This window comes from Monodelphis domestica, chromosome 7 (assembly GCF_027887165.1).
Source record: "Monodelphis domestica isolate mMonDom1 chromosome 7, mMonDom1.pri, whole genome shotgun sequence".
NCBI lineage: Eukaryota > Metazoa > Chordata > Mammalia > Didelphimorphia > Didelphidae > Monodelphis > Monodelphis domestica.
In genome coordinates, this window is record NC_077233.1 from 16,030,901 (window position 1) to 16,049,599 (window position 18,699).

An 18,699-nucleotide genomic window follows, 5' to 3' on the forward strand; every position below is an offset into this window, starting at 1 on the left:
AGTAGAATCTGGGAAGGCTTCCTTGAGGAGGTGGCATCTGAGCCAAGTTGTGAAAGAAGACCAAGATTCTAAAAGGTGGCCATGAGGGACTCCATTTTTAGCATGAAGGTAGGAAAAACGAATGCTGAATTCAGCAAAATCCAACGGCTTTTGAAGAGAATATTCTATATAGTAATAGAAATAATGTTGGAAGAACAACTTGTGTATATCCACCTGAAGAGAAAGAAAACAAGTAAAGCACAGTTTTAGAAATACACAGTATTGAGTCCAAGATGGAAGGTAAGGATTTAAAAAAGGAGGGGGGGAGGGAACAGCTGGGTAGCTCAGTGGATTGAGAGCCAGGCCTAGAGATGGAAGGTCTTAGGTTCAAATATGGCCTCAGATACTTCCCAACTGTGTGACCCTGGGCAAGTCACTTATCCCCCATTGCCTAGCCCTTACTGCTCTTCTGCCTAGGAGCCAATACACAGTATTGACTCTAAGAAAGAAAGTAAGGCTTTAAAAAAATGGATACATACATGGATACATATAGAAATACAAATACATATTTATTTTTCAGGCAAATAATTCCTTCTCTAGTGGGGGAAAGGAGGAGAGGGAGTTACCTGGGAACTTGGATGGAATAAATAAATAAATAAAAATAAATAAAAGAAAAAAAAGAAAACAACCTACTGGATCAGTTTGAGTGGGATAGAGGGCGTGAAGAAGACAGCTAGGAATTAAATCTGGAAAGGAAGGTCAGAACCAAATGATTGTCTGTGAGGTTTATGTTTTGTTTTAGAGGCAAGGGAAAGCCATTGAAGGTTTCTGAGAAGATATGGGGGTGACCACACAATTAGCCCTTTGGGGGAGAATTTTTGTCAGTTTAATCTGCTTTATTAACATTTTCTCCATCATTTTCATAAATCTAGAAATCAACACTATAACAAGTCAAGCTTTGGTTTGTAGCATTTGCTGATTTCTGAAATGCAAGTGTAAGATTAAAAATTAAAATCCCAATACTCCAAGTATTATTTTTATAAGATTTAATAATAACTTTAATAATTTATTAATAATTTATAATTTAATGTAAATTAATAATTTAATAATAATAACTTTAAGAATTAACTTGAAGTAAAGGAAAGAATAGCTTCAGTAAAAAGAAAGCTTCTCAGCCTTTACACCCAGAAGAGAGGCAGAAGCCCCAAGGGCAGCTTTTCCATCAAACTTATTTCCCAAACTTAAGGACATAAAGTCAAGATATAAAGGAAAGGGATCCTGGGTAATGTAGTTCAGGGGTATAAAATTTCTAATTTATACATCAGTCAGTCTGATCTGGCTTTAGCACACTCCTGACACAGTTCTTCTCTATTACAACCCCCTGTAGTCAGGTTATCTGTTCTTCTAAACATATTCCTGGTTGCTTGAGTCCAAGCCTGCTCTCCAGCCCACATCTCATCTCTCATCAGCTTCATCCCAACCTTTCTCAGCTCTCAAGGCCAATAGAAGTTGTGGCCTCTTTCCAAGGAAGAACTCAGTTTAGAATCAAAGATATCCTTTCCTGTTAATCCCTAGAAACGTCTGCTTGATCTATGAATCCATGGGGAGTACTCTTTCCTGAGATCTACTATCTTTGTTGGTTCTGAATGGGAGAGAGTTGAGAGGTGACACTTCATTCTCTCCTGCCTCCTTTCCAAAGAGCTAGAATATGGTAGCTTGATGTCACTTGTTTACTGTGACATTGGTTGGGATAACTGAACTGGGATAGTTTGATAACAGATGATAAATGAACCTCTGGAAGAAATAATAACGGGATAGACGATTGAGACCTAGTCTTAGAATTAAGAAGACCTGAGTTCACATCCTACCTCTGATTCTAGCTATTGACCCTATGAAAAGGACTTAGCCTCTGTAAGTCTTAGTTTTCTCATCTGTAAAATGAGATTTGACTCAATGGCCTTCAAGGTCCATTCCAACTCTAAATGTATGATCAAGTGAAGGAGAGAGGTAAGTGGAGAAAATAAGAACAGAGAGGTCAGAGACCCTATCCTGGATTTATGCCCTGGATTCTTTATTGAGATTGCAACATTCCCAGGTCTTCAGATGGCTCCTTGCCAATCACATGAGCCAACATTTTATGGTGGAGACAGTCTTGTGGACATTAAAAGTGGCCTCACTCATATACCTCCATAGTGCTATTTCTTTCCTGGCAAGAATGGCTCATCATCCCTGAGAAATGTGTTACTTGACTGATTGTTCTTTTTACACTTTTGAAAGTGAGTGACGCCCTTGAGAAAGTGCCTGGGATGGATGGATAGATAACATTGATGGCTTCTATGGAGATGAACAGTTTGACTTTGATTTAAGGGGGGGAAAAGAATGAAAATTAGAAGAACTTCTTGTTATTTTATGTTATTGAGAAATTTCCCACCAGGGTGGCAGTCTGTGAAGTGTTTGAAAATCTGGCATATTCACAGGTCTTGCACCTGAGGAATTCACTCCTTGATTCTTTCGTTCATTCACTCAAGTATCAATCTACTATCTCTTTATTTATCTAGCTGTCTATCTATCTATGGGCATCTAGGTGGTGCAGTGGATAGAATGCAGATCCTGGAGTCAAGAAGATTCATCTTCCTGAATTCAAATCTAGCCTCAGACAATAACTAGCTGTGTGACCTGGGCAAGTCACTTAATCCTGTTTGCCCCAGTTTCTTCATCTTTACAGTGAGCTTGAAATGGCACACCACTTCAATGATATGCCAAGAAAACCCAAATGTGGGCACAAAGAGTCAGATACAACTGAAATAACTGAACAACAATGATCTATCTATCCATTCACCTATCTATTCATCTGTCCATTTATACATTTGACTTCTCAGTCTATCCATTTGTCCATCTGTCATCTCTCTTATCTGTTATCTATCATCTGACTGTTCATCCATCCATCCATCTATCCTTCCTTCCTTCCTTCCTTTTTCTTTCTTTCTTTCTTTCTTTCTTTCTTTCTTTCTTTCTTTCTTTCTTTCTTTCTTTCTTTCTTTCTTTCTTTCTTTCTTTCTTCCTTTCTTCCTTTCTTCCTTTCTTCCTTTCTTCCTTTCTTCCTTTCTTCCTTTCTTCCTTTCTTCCTTTCTTCCTTTCTTCCTTTCTTCCTTTCTTCCTTTCTTCCTTTCTTCCTTTCTTCCTTCCTTCCTGCCTTCCTTCCTGCCTTCCTTCCTTCCTTCCTTCCTGCCTTTCTTCTTTCCTGTCTGCCTGCCTTCCTGCCTCCCTGCCTGCCTTCCTGCCTCCCTCCCTCCCTCCCTCCCTTCCTTCCTTCCTTCCTTCCTTCCTTCCTTCCTTCCTTCCTTCCTTCCTTCCTTCCTTCCTTCCTTCCTTCCTTCCTTCCTTCCTTCCTTCCTTCCTTCCTTCCTTCCTTCCTTCCTTCCTTTCCCTCTCTCCCTCCCTCCCTCTCTTCCTTCCTTTCTTTTAAAAATTTTATTGTGGGGCATGGGAAATAGGGATTCTTGCTTCTGCAGTTGATAGACTAGGTAGTTGTGTCATGATGAATGCTTTTAGCTCCGGGTTCCTTCTTTTCTTTCTTTCATCTGGCATGATAAAAAAGTTATTCAGAGTAGTTTGAACTGGCAGGTGTGTGTGTGTGTGTGTGTGTGTGTGTGTGTGTGTGTGAACTTGGTCTCACTGTGGAGAGGGAAGTGGGTGTATTGAATTCCCTCAAACTGGAGGTGAGCAGCAGTGGGGTCGCAGGAGGGCCTCCCCTTTATTGCAGACATTAATTAGGATTCCTGCTTGGGTTGTGCCATGATACTGGGACCCAAACAAAATAAAACCTGACCAAGCCCAGGAACCCAACTTGGAGCTCGAATTACTTTAGCCGACTCTTGGGGAATACACACTGCAGTTGTATTAAATATGCAGAATTTGCTCTTTGACCTGATTGTAAGGAAACTTACAGGAGTGTACGCAACCTGCTGCCAGTTTTCCAGGGTGTTGGACGAGTTAATTCCTTTGCAATCATGGTTTTTTTTATTTCTAATTTAAAAATATGCTTCAAAAAATAAATGCTGTTCCAACAAGAACAGAATTTGTCGATGAAGAGAATGTGCTCTCTGTGCGCCTGAGGGTAGCCAGTCTATGGGTAGCCTCATATGCCCCAAGATTTCAAGCTTTAAGCAAAGTTCTTTGCAGCCATGTTTGTCTTGGCGGGGTTGGGGTGAAGGTGGGGGTGTGGGAGCAGGAGAGATAGAACAAATGAGGCTGTAAAAGTGATCCTGGGGTTCTGTTGGCTTTCGTAGGCCAGAGGTAATCTTGGGCGACCTCTCTGAATGTGCCGAGAGGCCTCTCACTTCAAGATTGTGCACTGTGGCTTGGGGGCGGCCAGGACGTCTTGGGGTTTCTACTTGTCTGGGGCCCTGCTGAGCCTGGCAGCTTCTGTGACAACAGGGCGGGATGACGTTGGCTTCCAGAATTCTGGTCCTTCTGGGACACGGTCTAGAGAAGGGGTTGTGGGAAGAGAGAAAGACATAGGAAAAAGCAATCATCGGTTTTATAATTGTTCTTGGTAGCCACTGAGTGGATGGGAGAACAGTGAGTCAAGGGGCCCAGAGAAGGGAAAAAGGGGAATGGTCTGTGGGGTCAAGAATCCCTGAGTGGGAACGGGGTGGGGAATGAACTTTTCTCTTTTCTGAGCCTGAGTTTGTTCACTGGCCAAATTAGGGGATTGTATCAGATGACCTGAGATCCCTTCTGGTTCTGCCTGTGATGCCAGGATGACACTCAATGAGTGGTCCAGCCAATGATGAGTTCAGAGGAAGAGGAGGGCACCATGAGCTGGGGTGGTCATGGCTGAAGAAGTAAATTTGAGTTGTCAGCTTAGGTATCACAGAGGAGAGAGTGTTGGGTTTGGCCTCCAGAAGACCTGAATTTAAATCCCAACCTATACACTTACTAGTTATGTGACTGGGCAAGTCCCTTAACCTCTGTTTGCCTCAGTTTCCCCAACTATCAACTGGCACAAATAATAGCATTTACTTTCTAGAAATTGTTGTGAGGACCAAATGAGATATTATTTGTAATGCACTTAGCACAGTGCCTGGCACACAGTAAGCTCTAGATCAATGTATTATGGGAAGGGAGGGTAGCATCTATCTACCTAGAAAGGACACTTTTAGGGGTGCAGCTCAGACTTGGATAATAATGGTACCTACCTCTCAGGGCTGTTGTGAGGATCTCCTGAGATAGCATTTTTAAAGTCTTAACACAATTCCTGGCATAATGTCGGTGCTTAATAAATGCTTGTTCACTTCCCTTTACCCTGTGGTGAACAAACGAATAGAGGGTGATTGTACGTCACAGGACTAGGTAGTGGTGTGTGTAAAACACTCACAGTGCAAGAGGAGTGACCTGACTGTCCAGCTAGTACCACTATTCTATCTTTGAGAATCCCACTATTGAATCATCCCACCTTGAAGTTATCCTCTCCACTTGGAGGGACAGAAATGGGATCTTCCAGTTAGAAATGATTTCTTTATGTTGACTTCCTATCTTTTTACATATGTATTTGCCATCTCCCACATAGAATATGAAGACAGATTGTTTTGGTTTTTCCCTTGTACATGGTGGGGCTGTAATAAATATTTGTTGATTGACTCATAAATGTTTTTTTTTCTATAAAGAGTATAGCATTGGGGGAGTTGGTAAAGCCCATGGCACTACTTAGTGTCCTGGAGTCCACCCAGACCTTGACTTAAAGGAGTTCATGATCTAAAAGTTCTGGCTCAATGAATGGGAAAATGTGACCTACCATGGAGAAGGGGGTTGGTTCCATTGGGTACACTGCCACTGTAGAGTCATTTCCTTTCCTTCCTCCATATGGTTCCACAAGTCCCAGCTAGGAGTCATTTATTGAGTCATAGTTGGGCTATTTACATTGAAAACAATGACAAAGATGCCAATATCTCTTTCCATCCAATTCATCCTGCCCATTCTATGGCAGTTAGATAGTGATAGATCTTTCCTATCTCTATTGGTTTGTGAGAATGAATTTTTCATATACTGTATTAATTCCTATATATTAGGGAGATCCCTGTGTATTCCCATATCTGACATCTGGGACAGAGATAACATCTAGTCTGCTACTTTTTGCATTTTCTTTGTTCTTGCGAATCCCAAGGAATGTCCAACTTCCCCCCCCCCCATTTTTTTAAGGGTTTAAAAGTCACCCTAGGGTCCTACATCAATCCCCTTCCCTTCAACATGTGACTCCCTCTCTCTTCAGAACTGCTTTTCTAATGTATTTCCTTTTTTAACCCCTCACTTCCTGTCTTGGAGTCAATACTGTGTATTGGCTCCAAGGCAGCAGAGTGGTAAGGACTAGGCAATGGGGGTTAAGTGACTTGCCCAGGGTCACCCAGCTAGGAAGTCTTTAAGACCAGGGCCTGGTTCTCAATCCATTGAGATGCCCAGCTGCCCCCCAATGCCTTCCTTTTTAACAGAATTTGATTAATAGATGGAGATAAGGGTTTTTTTCCTGTGGACAAGATCCATCCACCTGGGGGGATGAGGAGGGGTAGAGAGGTCTCTTAACTAGTTATCACCAAGTAAAGATGTCTTTGGACGTTCAAGGGAGAGGCTGAATAATGAGCTCCTAAAAATCTATTTTTGGGGCTGTCTGACCCAGCTCAGGTCATCTCTGGTTTACAGGAGAGCCATGGAGACCTATATCACTTTATTGGTTATGGTGCTGGCCTAACAAGTAATCTTGCTATAATGGATAAACCTATATTCTTACCCCCAAATCAGCCTTGAGATAACTTTAATTGCAACAGGTTATTTGAAGTCAGATTCTAAGTGGATGTCATACAATTTAGATACTTGGAATGAGAAGCTTGGCTTCGCGTCGATTTAATTTAATTGAATTTCTCCAAAGATGGAAGTCTTCCACATAAAATCTGACCGAGTGACCTCCTCATCTCAAAGCAAAGTTGTCTTACTGTGGGATCCTGGGTTGAGAGTTAGAAGGAAATCTTAGAGGTCTTGTGATCCAACCCACTCATTTTACAGATAAAGAAACTGATAGCAGAGAGGCCAAATGACTAGTGAATGGTCAGTAAGTGTCAGAGGTAGGATTTGAACCCATGTTGCTCTGCCTCTTTCTAATTGGAGTCAGAGATCCATGATTGAATTAGTCTACTGAAGCCCTAGAATGAACCTTCTATGACCATTTCTCTTTAGAGAGCTGCCTAATTAGTTATCGGTATTGTAGGACCCCAGAGGACCCTTAGATCACAAGTATGACATTTCTGAGATTCCTCAGTAAGTTACATTATGAGGAATATCCTCTATTGTGAGAGCAGCCCTGCAGTCATAAGAGCTAGACCCATGTTTCCTGATTGGAATGAGAGACTTTATAGATCCATTTATGGTTGGACCATGATGCCTGCCATCTTGTCAGAATGCCCTGAGAATGTCTTGGAGATGGTCCATGGAAAAAGAATGAGCCAATTGACTTAACAGTCAGACAGTCTCTTTTCTGAGAGCTGTCACTTAAAGATGACAACAGCAGCTAGTGTTGTCCAGCTCTACTCAGAAAAACATCCTCCTTTTTCTTCTGGTTCTTAGCTCAGTTTTTTTTTTCATTTTTCTCACTTTCCATCTTGGAATCAATAGTATTGGTTCCAAGGCAGAAAAGTGGTCAGAGCTAGGCAATGGGGGTCAAGTGACTTGCCCAGGGTCATACAGCTAGGAAGTGTCTGAGGCCAGATTTGAACCCAGGATCTCCCACTTGAGGCCTGGCTTTCAATCCACTGAACTACCCAGCTGCCCCCAGCTCAATTGTTCCATGCAACAGTTTGGCAAGGGAAGGAACTGGTCCATTAATGAGAACAATGAGAAGCACATCCCAGGGTTCATGGGTGAGCCAGCCCAGACAATGAGAGAAGGGGCAGAGAGGCATAGGTACTAAGTCTAATGAATTAATCCATAGAAGAGGTCATGGGATGCCATGAAATGTCATAGGCTGAAACATTCACTTGTTGTGAGCCTCAGAGGAGTGCCTAATAAGGGGCACTTTGGAAACATCTGGGGCATCTGTGTAGGAATCATATATCATGAGTATTTTCAGGTGAGAAGTGGGACATCCTGGGAGATTCTGAATGCCTATTGCACACTTGTCATTGGTCTTCAGTCTGCCCAGTCTGCCTGTGTGGGGCTTCTTTATTTGGGACCCTCACGTGGCACCTCACACCACTGATTTGTGTGGTCCAAAATCATTAAAACCAGTCTTCAGCAGTTGAGTCCTTGCTTTACCAATATGGAGAAAGGTCAGAATTCTTGAGACTCACAAAGAAGAGAAATTTTAAGAAGAAACAGCATTGCTCTCAGAAATGAGGTCATTCTTACGATACTGAAATAGCAGGATCTAAGTCTTCAAGACACATTGTTTTTGAAACCTGTATAAATATTCTCCAACATCCCTCCCTACTGACCTAAAACATAAAACTTTTGCAGAGAAGGGAAATTGATCTTAGTCATATTCTTTGTTTCTCATCGAATCATTGAAACTGTAGAGTAGATGAAATAATGAACTCAGCCAAAGAAAGAAGAGATGCCAGTCAACATAAATATTTATGAAGCACCTACTGTGTGCTGAGCACCACTGGGGTACAAAGGAAGACAAAAATCCCCAAACCAATCACCGCTCTGAAGGAGCTCATTAGTCTAATGGGGAAACCAACAGGAAAACACTTCTGTATAATAATCTAGATACAGGAAAAAGTGGAAATAATCCACAGAAAGGAGACAATGGGGAACTGGAGAAGGTTTCCTGTAGTAGCATGCTTTAGCTGGGACTTGGAGGAAGCCAGAGGAGCCAGGAGGCATATATGAGGAGGGAGAGCCTTCTGGGTATGAGAGACAACCAGTGAAAATGCCCAAATGGAGGGATGAAATATCTTATTTGGGGACTCTGCAAGGAGGTCATGCATGGTCTTTGGATTGTAGGATATATGGGGAAGAGGAAGATAAAAGAAGAAAAGGAAAGGTAGAAGGGGGCTAGATTAGGAAGGTCTTTGAATATTGAACAGAAGATTTTGTATTTGGTTCTGGAGACAATAGGGAGCCACTGAAATTTATTGAGTAGGGGAGTGATATAGTCCAACCAGGACTTGGCTGGATGGAAGATAGATTGGAGTGGAGAGATATTTGAATCAGGCAGACCCACAAGAAGCTACTGCAATGATCTAGGTGTGAGAGAAGAGGGTATACATGAGAGGTATTACAAAAATAGACATTGGCACCATATTGGATATGGGAGGTGAGAAAGAGTGAGCAATTTAGATGGTAAGCCTCAGGGACTGGGGGCATGATGCTAACTTCTACAGTCATAAAGGAGGTGGGAAGGATTTTAGGGGAATGATAATGAGTTCTGTTTTGGATATACTGTGCTTAAGATGTCAAGGTAGTAGAATAATAGGACAATAGTCAACTCTCTCCTTCGATCCCAATTCTTCTATGTTTCCCTCTTCCTGGTCCTGATGCTGCACTCACACAGGCATCCATACACACAACAAATTCAGAAGTGGAGAGAACACAAGTCAATTATACCACATAGGCAACATAGATCACCCCAGTTCCAGATCAACTGAGATAATATTTACAAAGCACAGTACCTGACATAATAGTTGTTTAATAAGTGTTTATTTCCTTCTCTTCCCAGATTAAATATCATAGGGATCCATGTAAAGGTTGGAAAGGGGAGGACTTGTCTTGTCCCTCTTTCTTTTAAAACATCTGCAGTTCATTTCTCTTTCAATATCTCTTGATTTTGGCCTCCATTCACATCCATTTGGTAGAGTTTTGGGAAAAAAAATATTTCGCTGACTTCACGGCTATTTGAGAGTCAATGTGAGGTAGGGGAACTTGGAATCAAGAAGATGTGGGTTCTAGTTCCACCTGTGACACCTAGAAGCTGTAGGACCCCATGCAAGTCATTGAATTTCTCTTAGCCTTGAGCCGGTCCCTAGACATGATCTAAGTCATGGATTCAGGAGAGTTTCATTCCCTTTTGGTGGAGGGAAGTGGTCTCAAGTGGGAATCTCCTAAATGGATGAAATTACAGATGAATGAAAGAGAAACTCTTCCTAGAAATGACTGCCTCTCCTTATATTGAACAGCCTCCCCGCCAGGTCCTCCATTCTGATATGGACCTCTGTTGGAGCTGCTTGAGACATCTCCCTTGGATGTAAGTGTTCATTTTTTAATGAAGTCTGTTTTGTTTTTTAGGGAGGTCAGACCCAGTGTGTGAGAGAAGTCTGCCCTATTCTGTCATGTCCTGAGCACCTGAGTCATACCCCACCAGGACAGTGTTGCCCCAGATGTGTAGGTGAGTGACATTTCTTCAATGCTGACCAGGTAATTTGCTTTCAGAGGGGTCCATCCCTGCCCACCCCCCCTCCCCCCATCTTCTTCTATTCTTCACCAGTCAGTTAGAACACACAGTCCATTGTCTGAGGGAGAGGCTCAATTCCAGCTTGTCCTTGACTCAGTTTACAATTTGAGGTACAATTTTTTTTGAGTTTACTAGAACTTTTATTGTTAATTACAGAAAGCTTTAAGGCAAAACCAGAACAAAACAAAAGTCTTCCATATTTAGTCCTCCTTTGAGTTTCAGATAAAAGGTATATAACCAAAAGACAGACAGACAGAGTGTCATGCAGGCTTGCCAATACAGCCTTCCCATCTGAAAGATGATCTTGCCAAAATGGCTTTTATTTTTATGCTAGTTTCTGGCCTCTACACCCACACAGATCCACTGATCAATGGTGTGATAAATGCCCTGCAACACAATCAGTCTCTAGCCCCAATCATAGTGATGGCATCACTGCTAATGAGAGGCAAAATGGCATAGTGGATAGAGAGGCAGCCTCAAAGCCAGGAGGTTCTGGGTTCAAGATGTGCTTTTAACTCATCCTAGTTGGGTGATACTTAATGTCTATATACCTCAGGCAACTCTCAAAAACTAAGTGGAAGAGAAGGTACAGATTAGTAGACAGATTTCCTTCATTGTTCATTGTTGTGGTTCAATTGTTTTAGTCCTGTCTGACTCTTTATGACCCCATTTGGGGTTTTCCTGGCAGAGATACTGGAGAAGTTTGCCATTTCCTTTTCCAGCTCATTTGACAGATAAGGAAACTGAGGCAAACAGGGTTAAGTGACTTTCCTCAGAATCATACAGTATATGAGGCCAGATTTGAACTCAGGAAGATGAGTCTTCCTGACTGCAGGCCTGGTGTTCCAGGAACCACATCACTTAGCTGCCCCTAAAATTCATCCATGAAAATCACAAGTTTAGGGCAATAATAAAAAAAATAATAAAAAACAATAAATAACAATAATGAATGATAACAATAATATTGATATTAATAAAAATGACAATAACAATGAAAACAACAATGGCTAATGTTGTTATTATTCCTAAAAGCCCTTTACAATTGATAAAACTATATTTACTATTTGCTGTGTGACCATCTTAGAATTATTTAATCTCTGATGCTCAAGTGCTGCTCTAGGAATCATCTATCAGTAGATAATTTAATTGAGTCAAAGACTCAATAGAGTCTCATAATTTATTGGTAGAGAAAAGTCCCATACTGGGATTCCCCTACATTGATGAAATCACAGATAAATGAATGAATGAATGAGTGAGTGAAAGAGACTCGTAAAAACCCTTAGATAGTGCAAGAATTATGTGACTGTATAATCTGTGACTTCTACACTGGAGATTTTATTTTATTTTATTTTTTAACCCTCACCTTCTGTCTTAAAATCAAACCTGTGTATTGGTCCCAAGGCAAAAGAGTGTTAAGGGCTAGGCCATGGGGGTTAAGTGACTTGACCAGGGTCACATAGCTAGGAAGTGTCTGAGGTCAGATTTGAACCCAGGACCTCCTGTCTCTAGGCCTGACTCTAAATCCACTGAGCTACCCAGATGCCCCCTACATTGGAGATTTTAGATGGAAAGACTCTCTGTCATTGCAGACTATAGTTCAAGCAATGTCCTAGGGGAATATTCCAGGCTCAAGAACCATGAAATGACTCACCCAGGGCACATATCTAGGAAGGGGCAAAGGGAGAATCTGAGGCCATGACTTCCTGAGATCAAGTCTGGCTTGTTTCCACCACCCTATGTGGCCTTGCACTGTCATAAGTAAAAGTGAGTATGGAGGGCATAATTAATATCATGCCCCAGAGTTTGTTGTTTTGGGCAATATAGCACAGGAAACCAGCATGCGGTACCTGGAAAATTCTGAAATGACTCTTTTGGGGAACTGTTGTGCAAACTGTAAACAACAGGAATGCAGTGGTGCTTCTGGTGGGACCTGCCACACTCATGGACCTTGAGTCACTGGAAACATTGCTCTGTCTCTCCCTTTCTGGCACTCTCTGTCTCTAGTTCTCTCTCACTTTCTCCTTTTTCTTTCTTTTCCTTTTCTTTCCTCTTCCATTTCCTTCTCTTCTCTCTTCTTCTCTCCATCCCTCTGCCCTTTTGTCCTTCTGTCCATCCATCCCTCCCTACCTCCTTCCCACCCTTCCTTCCTTCATTTGTTCCTTCCTTCCTCCCTTCATTCTTCATTCCTTCCTTCCTTTCTTCCTTCTCTCTCTTCTCTCTTCTTTCCTTCTTCCTTTCCTCTTCCTCACTCATAGTTGATGGCTTATAACCAAAGAAGAGATCAGGGACATGGAGCCTTGGCAGAACCAAAGGGGAGCTATTCAGTTCCCAATGTAGGGGCGTTTCATTTTCTCAAGTGCTTTTCATTTTCCCAGTGTGTTTTTATACCCTTGAACTGGAACAAATAGCTCTTTGAAGCTGATACAATTGAACCTAGGATATCTCAGAAGACTTTTTTTTGCCTTATAGTTTCTCATATAAGTGAAGGCTAGTGGGCCAAATTTGAGCATTCTCTGTGTGTGTGTGTGTGTGTGTGTGTGTGTGTTGTTATAAGATATGCCACAAAAAAATAAGCCTCAGAAAAATCCAAAAACTGTAACCAAAAGAAAGGAGGACAGTTTTTTGGGGTAAGACTAAATCCATAGTGGAAGGAAGTGGAAATACTCTAGGGCAGCCCAGATATGCAGATTTTGAGCTATTCTAGAATGTTTCTAAATAAGAATGTTTTTTTCTTATTTGGGGTTCACCTAGATTGGGTGGTAGAGTAGGACTGGCTGTTCAGCCAGTGATATATCTTGAAAAGAAAGCCAACATGGGTCCAGTATCCTGAAATCTAACACCAGCTACATTGGCGGAAGTTTGAGCAACACTCACTCTGCTGGTGAATTACCTTAGAAATGAGCTACATCCCATGAAGCATGTGAAGAATTCTTCTGAGCCATTTCCCTTCTTGAGCTTTCATCATTTGGAGACAGAAATCTGAAGCCACAACTCAAATCTGCCACTTTTGAATTTTGACAGATTCCTTATCTTCTCTGGTCCTCAGTTTCCTCATCTGTAAAATGAGAAGTTCAACTAAATATGAAATCTCTTCATTTCCTTGGACCTCAGTTTCTTGCTCTCTCCAGTGCAGGGTGGAACTTGAAGGCATCTAAAATACTGTTCAGTTTCAAGTCCTGTGATCCATCTCCTAATCAAGTAGTTGAGCATCACAAAGGCAATGACCTGTGGAAAGAACTTTGCAAACTTTAAAGCATGCTACAAATATTAGTAATTAATCAATACAGTAAAATTCCCTATTTTATATCTACTTAATGAGACTATTGGGAGGAATAATCAGGGTCGGATGTGGTTTGTAAGCACATGTATCTGTGTCACCAGATATTACGTTCTTGACCTCATTTCTTCTTTTTTGGCCAACACAATACAAACATCATGTCTCATCTCTTAATTCTCAACTTTGATGACTTGAGAAGAGAGTGTGAGGCTGATGATTTTGTGCAAATCTGCCTGACTTCAAGCCTATTTATGCACTAGTCAAAAGACATCACCCAATGATGTCATTTTGATTGCCTTCAAGGACAAAGGACAACAACTAACTGAGCTGGTGCTTGGATAGCTGTAGACTAATTTCAGGACTGTTCTTGAAGCCATTATAGCCCAGTTCTATTAGAGCTCACTAGCATAACCTCCATATCCAACTGGGGCACCAGAATGGGATTTTATGGATAAATAATAAGTGAAACATATCAGGTTATTGAATCTAATTCTCAGAGGGGAAGTTGTTTTGGTAAATATTCATGTTTGTTCATTTCAAAAAGAAAGAAGAGTATAAACTGAGTTGTTTTCAGTTAAAATAACTAGAAATTTAACAAAATGAAATGTCAAGACAAATAGAGAACCAGAAATCATCATGAATTAAAGGAAAACTGAGCAAAATTGCAAGCTAGAGTTGTTAATATTTAATAAAATATATTGATTTTTTAGAAAGTTGATAAGGCTTTCATGAATTTTTATTAAAATAAAGAAGAAATCTACTTTTTAAATTAAAAGGTAGATATTGAAATATTTAGAAATCAAAGAAATATGATCAGATGCATATGAATTGCATAGGAAAATATGCTTAGATAGGTGGTGTACTACAGATAAGAGTGCTAGTTTGAGAGTCAAGAAGACTCAGGTTTAAATCTTACCTCAGATACTTTCTAGCTGTGTGACCTTGGGCAAGTCACTTAACCTCATTTGCTTTAGTGTCTTCAGTTGGAAAATGAGCTGGAGAAGGGAATGGCAAACTTTTTAGCTGTGTAACCCTGGGCAAGTCACTTAACCTTATTTGCCTTAGTGTCTTTGGCTATAAAATGAGCTGGAGAAGGGAATGGCAAACCACTTTAGCATCCCTGCCAAGAACCACCCCACTGCCCCCTCCAAAAAATGGGGTCAGGAAGAGTTGGACATGACTGAAAATGACTAAACAATAACAAAGCATTTGAAATAAGGCAGAGCAAAGAAAACATACCCAGAAAGAACATTATGCCCAGGGGGTACATTTTATGGAAATAGGGCATACAGAGATCACCCTTGACATTAATGGATCTTTCCAGCTCTGCTTCTGTTCCAGGATGCCTGGAGCCTAAACACAAGGATTGTGTTAGCAGAGGGGTGAGGATTCTGGTTGGACAGGGACATTGTAAGTGACCAAGGAGAGGCTAGACAGACCTTGAGAAAGAGATGAGTGTTGGGGAAGTTCAAGCCAGGAGAAGGAGAGGAGAAAATGCGAGGATGAGAGAAGAAGGAAGATGATCATAGAGCCAAGTGACTTTCTGTGGGCTCTGTCTCCTGCCTAGATGGTATGATCAGGAAGCTTCTTCATGCTCCTGGTAGAAACAGTGGCACAAGGCATTTAGGAGATATTTTAGTAGCAGAAACTTCCAAGAAATTCCACATTAAAATATAGTGCCTTCTAAGCATCAAGACTAAGTTTGGTCCCGTTGGCAAGTTGCTGTAACATCTCCTTACCATTCCCTAGATTACAGGAAGAATGGAGATGAGTTGCCTTGCACCCAATTTCCCCCCCTCATTTTCTTTTCTTACATTGGCAGGCTAATAAGCCAGCAGGGAGAACCAAGATGGGAGGTCAGGCAGCCTTCCATTTTGGAGGTGGTAGTTTAGGAAATGGGCCCTGGAAGTGTTTCCTAAGCTCCTAGAGAGTAGGTATTGTCTTGTTCTTTGTATTGGTATCCTCAGAATCTCACATTAAACAAGTATTTGTTGATTGCTTTATTGGATTCTGTGGCAAGAAAACACCCTTTATCTTACTATGATGTCATAAATTTTAATTTGAAATTATGTGTGTGTGTGTGTGTGTGTGTGTGTGAGAGAGAGAGAGAGAGAGAGAGAGAGAGAGAGAGAGAGAGAGAGAGAGAGAGAGAGAGAGAGAGCAAGAGAGAGCGCAGAAGTGGGGGCAAATACCTCAAGTCTTAGAATTGATGGAGGACCCAAACACAATCCAGAAATTTAGGTATAATGATATGAATCAATAAGAGTGGCAATAAAAATAAATAGTATTTGAAATAATCACAATACCAGTATTTGAAATAAATTATTATTAATAGTAGAAATGAAACCCAGTTAAGTTCTCTTAAGGGGAAAGATGTGGGACAGTTTTTAAATATCTTAAAATTGTTTCTATACATAATTATATTGTGTTTCTTAAACTTGCTGAGCATAACAGTTCATTCCATTTACTTTCACTTTTTAATTGTTTTATTGTCCTCAGTTCTTCTATTTTCACATTTGCATGCTTGTACTCATTGATTGAACTTGATTTTTTAGTTATTGTTATTTTTATTAATTTTAAAAATTATGTTTATTTAATTAATTAATCTTGAATATTTTCCATGGTTCCATGATTCATGTTCTTTCCCTTCCCTCTCCCCCCCCTCCAGTAGCTAACATGCAATTCCATTGGGTTTTACATGTGTCATTGATCAAGACCTATTTCCATATTATTGATATTTGCACTAGAGTGATCCTTTCAAGTCTGCATCCCGAATCATATCCCCATTAAACCATGAGATTGAGCAGTTGTTTTTCTTCTGTGTTTCTGATCCCACAGTTCTTTCTCTGGATGTGGATAGCATCTTTCTCATAAGTCCCTCAGAATTGCCCTAGATCAGTGCATTGCTGCTAGTAGAGAAGTCCTTGATTTTTTTAAAGAAGACTTTGCTGACTCACTTCCTTGGAGCCAAATTTTGCTCTACTGAGACTAAGTTAAGCCATCAAGCCCTCTTTGTTCATGGGGTATGGCTTCCCTAGGAGATTTCAAGTTCACAGGAGATCATCTGCTGGACAATTCCTCAGGGGCCAACTCATTCAGTTTCCTCATTTTATAGAGTAAACTGAGGCCAAGAGAAGTTAAGTGACTAAGGACTCATGGGCTACCAGTAATGATGCTTTAGGCAAATGCATTTTCCATTCCATTTGATAGGGATAAATGTTATTCTTATTTTATGAGGAAAATGAATGAGGCACAAATATATATACCGGGCATTTGAAAGATCTTAGTGCTAAAGCTTAAAACTGCTCTAAGACTTTTGGGATTGTGTGTGTGTGTGTGTGTGTATGCATGTTTAATAGGAAGACACAATGAATCTATGATTTCAGGTGAGGACACTCGCTCTACCCATGCGATTCCAAACCTTTTCTGTAGCTCATGGTCTTAAGAAACATGCTTGGAGCATCCACTGCCAACATGGGGCAGAGATAAGACTGGAACCCAAATCTTTTTTATTCTGAAGCTGGTTTCTCATCCTATGTCATGCTGACAAATATAAGTGTGTATGTACACATAAAATTGTATATATACACATATATACAAATATGTATCTATATATAATACATACACAATGTATACCTCTATACACATATGATCCCAGATTTCATGTTAGAAAAGACATTCAAGGCTATCTGTTTGGTCTCCAGGGTCAGCTCTTCCCCTCTCATCTAGGGTGAGTAATCTGGGGCCAGTTCTCTTCTTGGGTCTCAGTTCCTCTGATTTGAAATCAGGCCATTAGACTATTGGCCTTTGAGGTCCTCTCTACTCTAAAGCCATGATCCCAATTCATATCTTCCAGGCTGAAAAGAGTAGAAAACAGTAAACTCCCCAGTGATTCCCATGGGGCATTAGGACATAACAAGATGGCATGCAAGCCCCTTCCCTTATTAATGAGGGAACAAAGGTCCAGGAAGGGTAATCCACTGTCAAAGAACATACAGGTAACATGTTGCAGAGCCAGGATTCCAAACGAAGGCCTTGATTCCAAATCCAAAAAAGCTTTTTCCTCTCACATATAGTGGAGCCATTTGGAGTGTACATGACAAGTTCATTTGAATGGAGCCCAGAAGAGACATTTACTGCCATTCTCTGGGCATTTCCACATTAGCTTTCTCATTAGGGGGCCAACCTCATGATGTAATTGCTTGATATCTTGGACTGAGAGGATCCTAGAATCTCAGAGTTGGAAGACAGACCAATAAGGCTGATGTATCTGAACCAGAATCATCTCTAGGATACTCTCAGTCCTCCATTAGGTCAAATCCACTAACTTTTCCTAGATGCCAGACACTGTGCTAAGCATGGGCTTCCCCAGGGCAAGGGAAGATGAGTTATTCTTGGAAAGACCAAATCGAATCCTCCAGATCCTGCTGTTGCTCTCACTTAAATCTGTATTTCCGCTTCTCTTTAGGTCAGAGGAAAGTGTTTGACCTCCAGTTTGGAAGCTGCCTCTTCCGTAGCGATGTCTATGATAATGGCGCCTCCTTCATCTATGACAATTGCACAGTTTGCACATGTCAGGTAAGTGGGCTCTCCTGACAGGGAATCAGAGGCATACCCCCGAACCATCTAGCCTTTGCCCAACTCTCTTATATTGCAACTGAGAAAGCTGGTGACCCAGAGAAGTGATTTGCCCCTGGTCACACAGGTAGTAGTGATAACAGTTATAGCCCTGTGACATTTGTAAAGCACTTCACGTATAGTATCTTGTCTTAAGTGACAGGAAGAGCACAACCCTTTCTAGAATAAAAAAGACATTTTCTAATAGTATTGGTCCAGTTGATAGGACTCATTACTATTTGAGATGAAAACAGCTTCTGAGATGAAAGGGATCTGTAGCAGTAGAAAAAAGGCTAAATTTGGTCAAAGAGAAATTTGGGTCCATCAATTTCCCATTTGATGTACCATTGATTTAAAAAAAAAAATTCTCCTCTCATTCTGCACC

The 18,699-nt window shown here is 41.0% G+C and overlaps 1 protein-coding gene across 2 annotated transcripts in view; it reads left to right on the plus strand.

The window, feature by feature from the left end:
* Positions 1-18,699, plus strand: part of BMPER (BMP binding endothelial regulator) — a 308,190-nt gene that overhangs the window by 159,095 nt on the left and 130,396 nt on the right. For both annotated transcript variants that reach the window (XM_007499951.3, XM_001365000.4), the window contains exons 7-8: positions 10,255-10,354; positions 18,166-18,275. In XM_007499951.3, the coding sequence (XP_007500013.2) occupies positions 10,255-10,354; positions 18,166-18,275 (210 nt within the window). The remainder of the gene's footprint in view (positions 1-10,254; positions 10,355-18,165; positions 18,276-18,699) is intronic.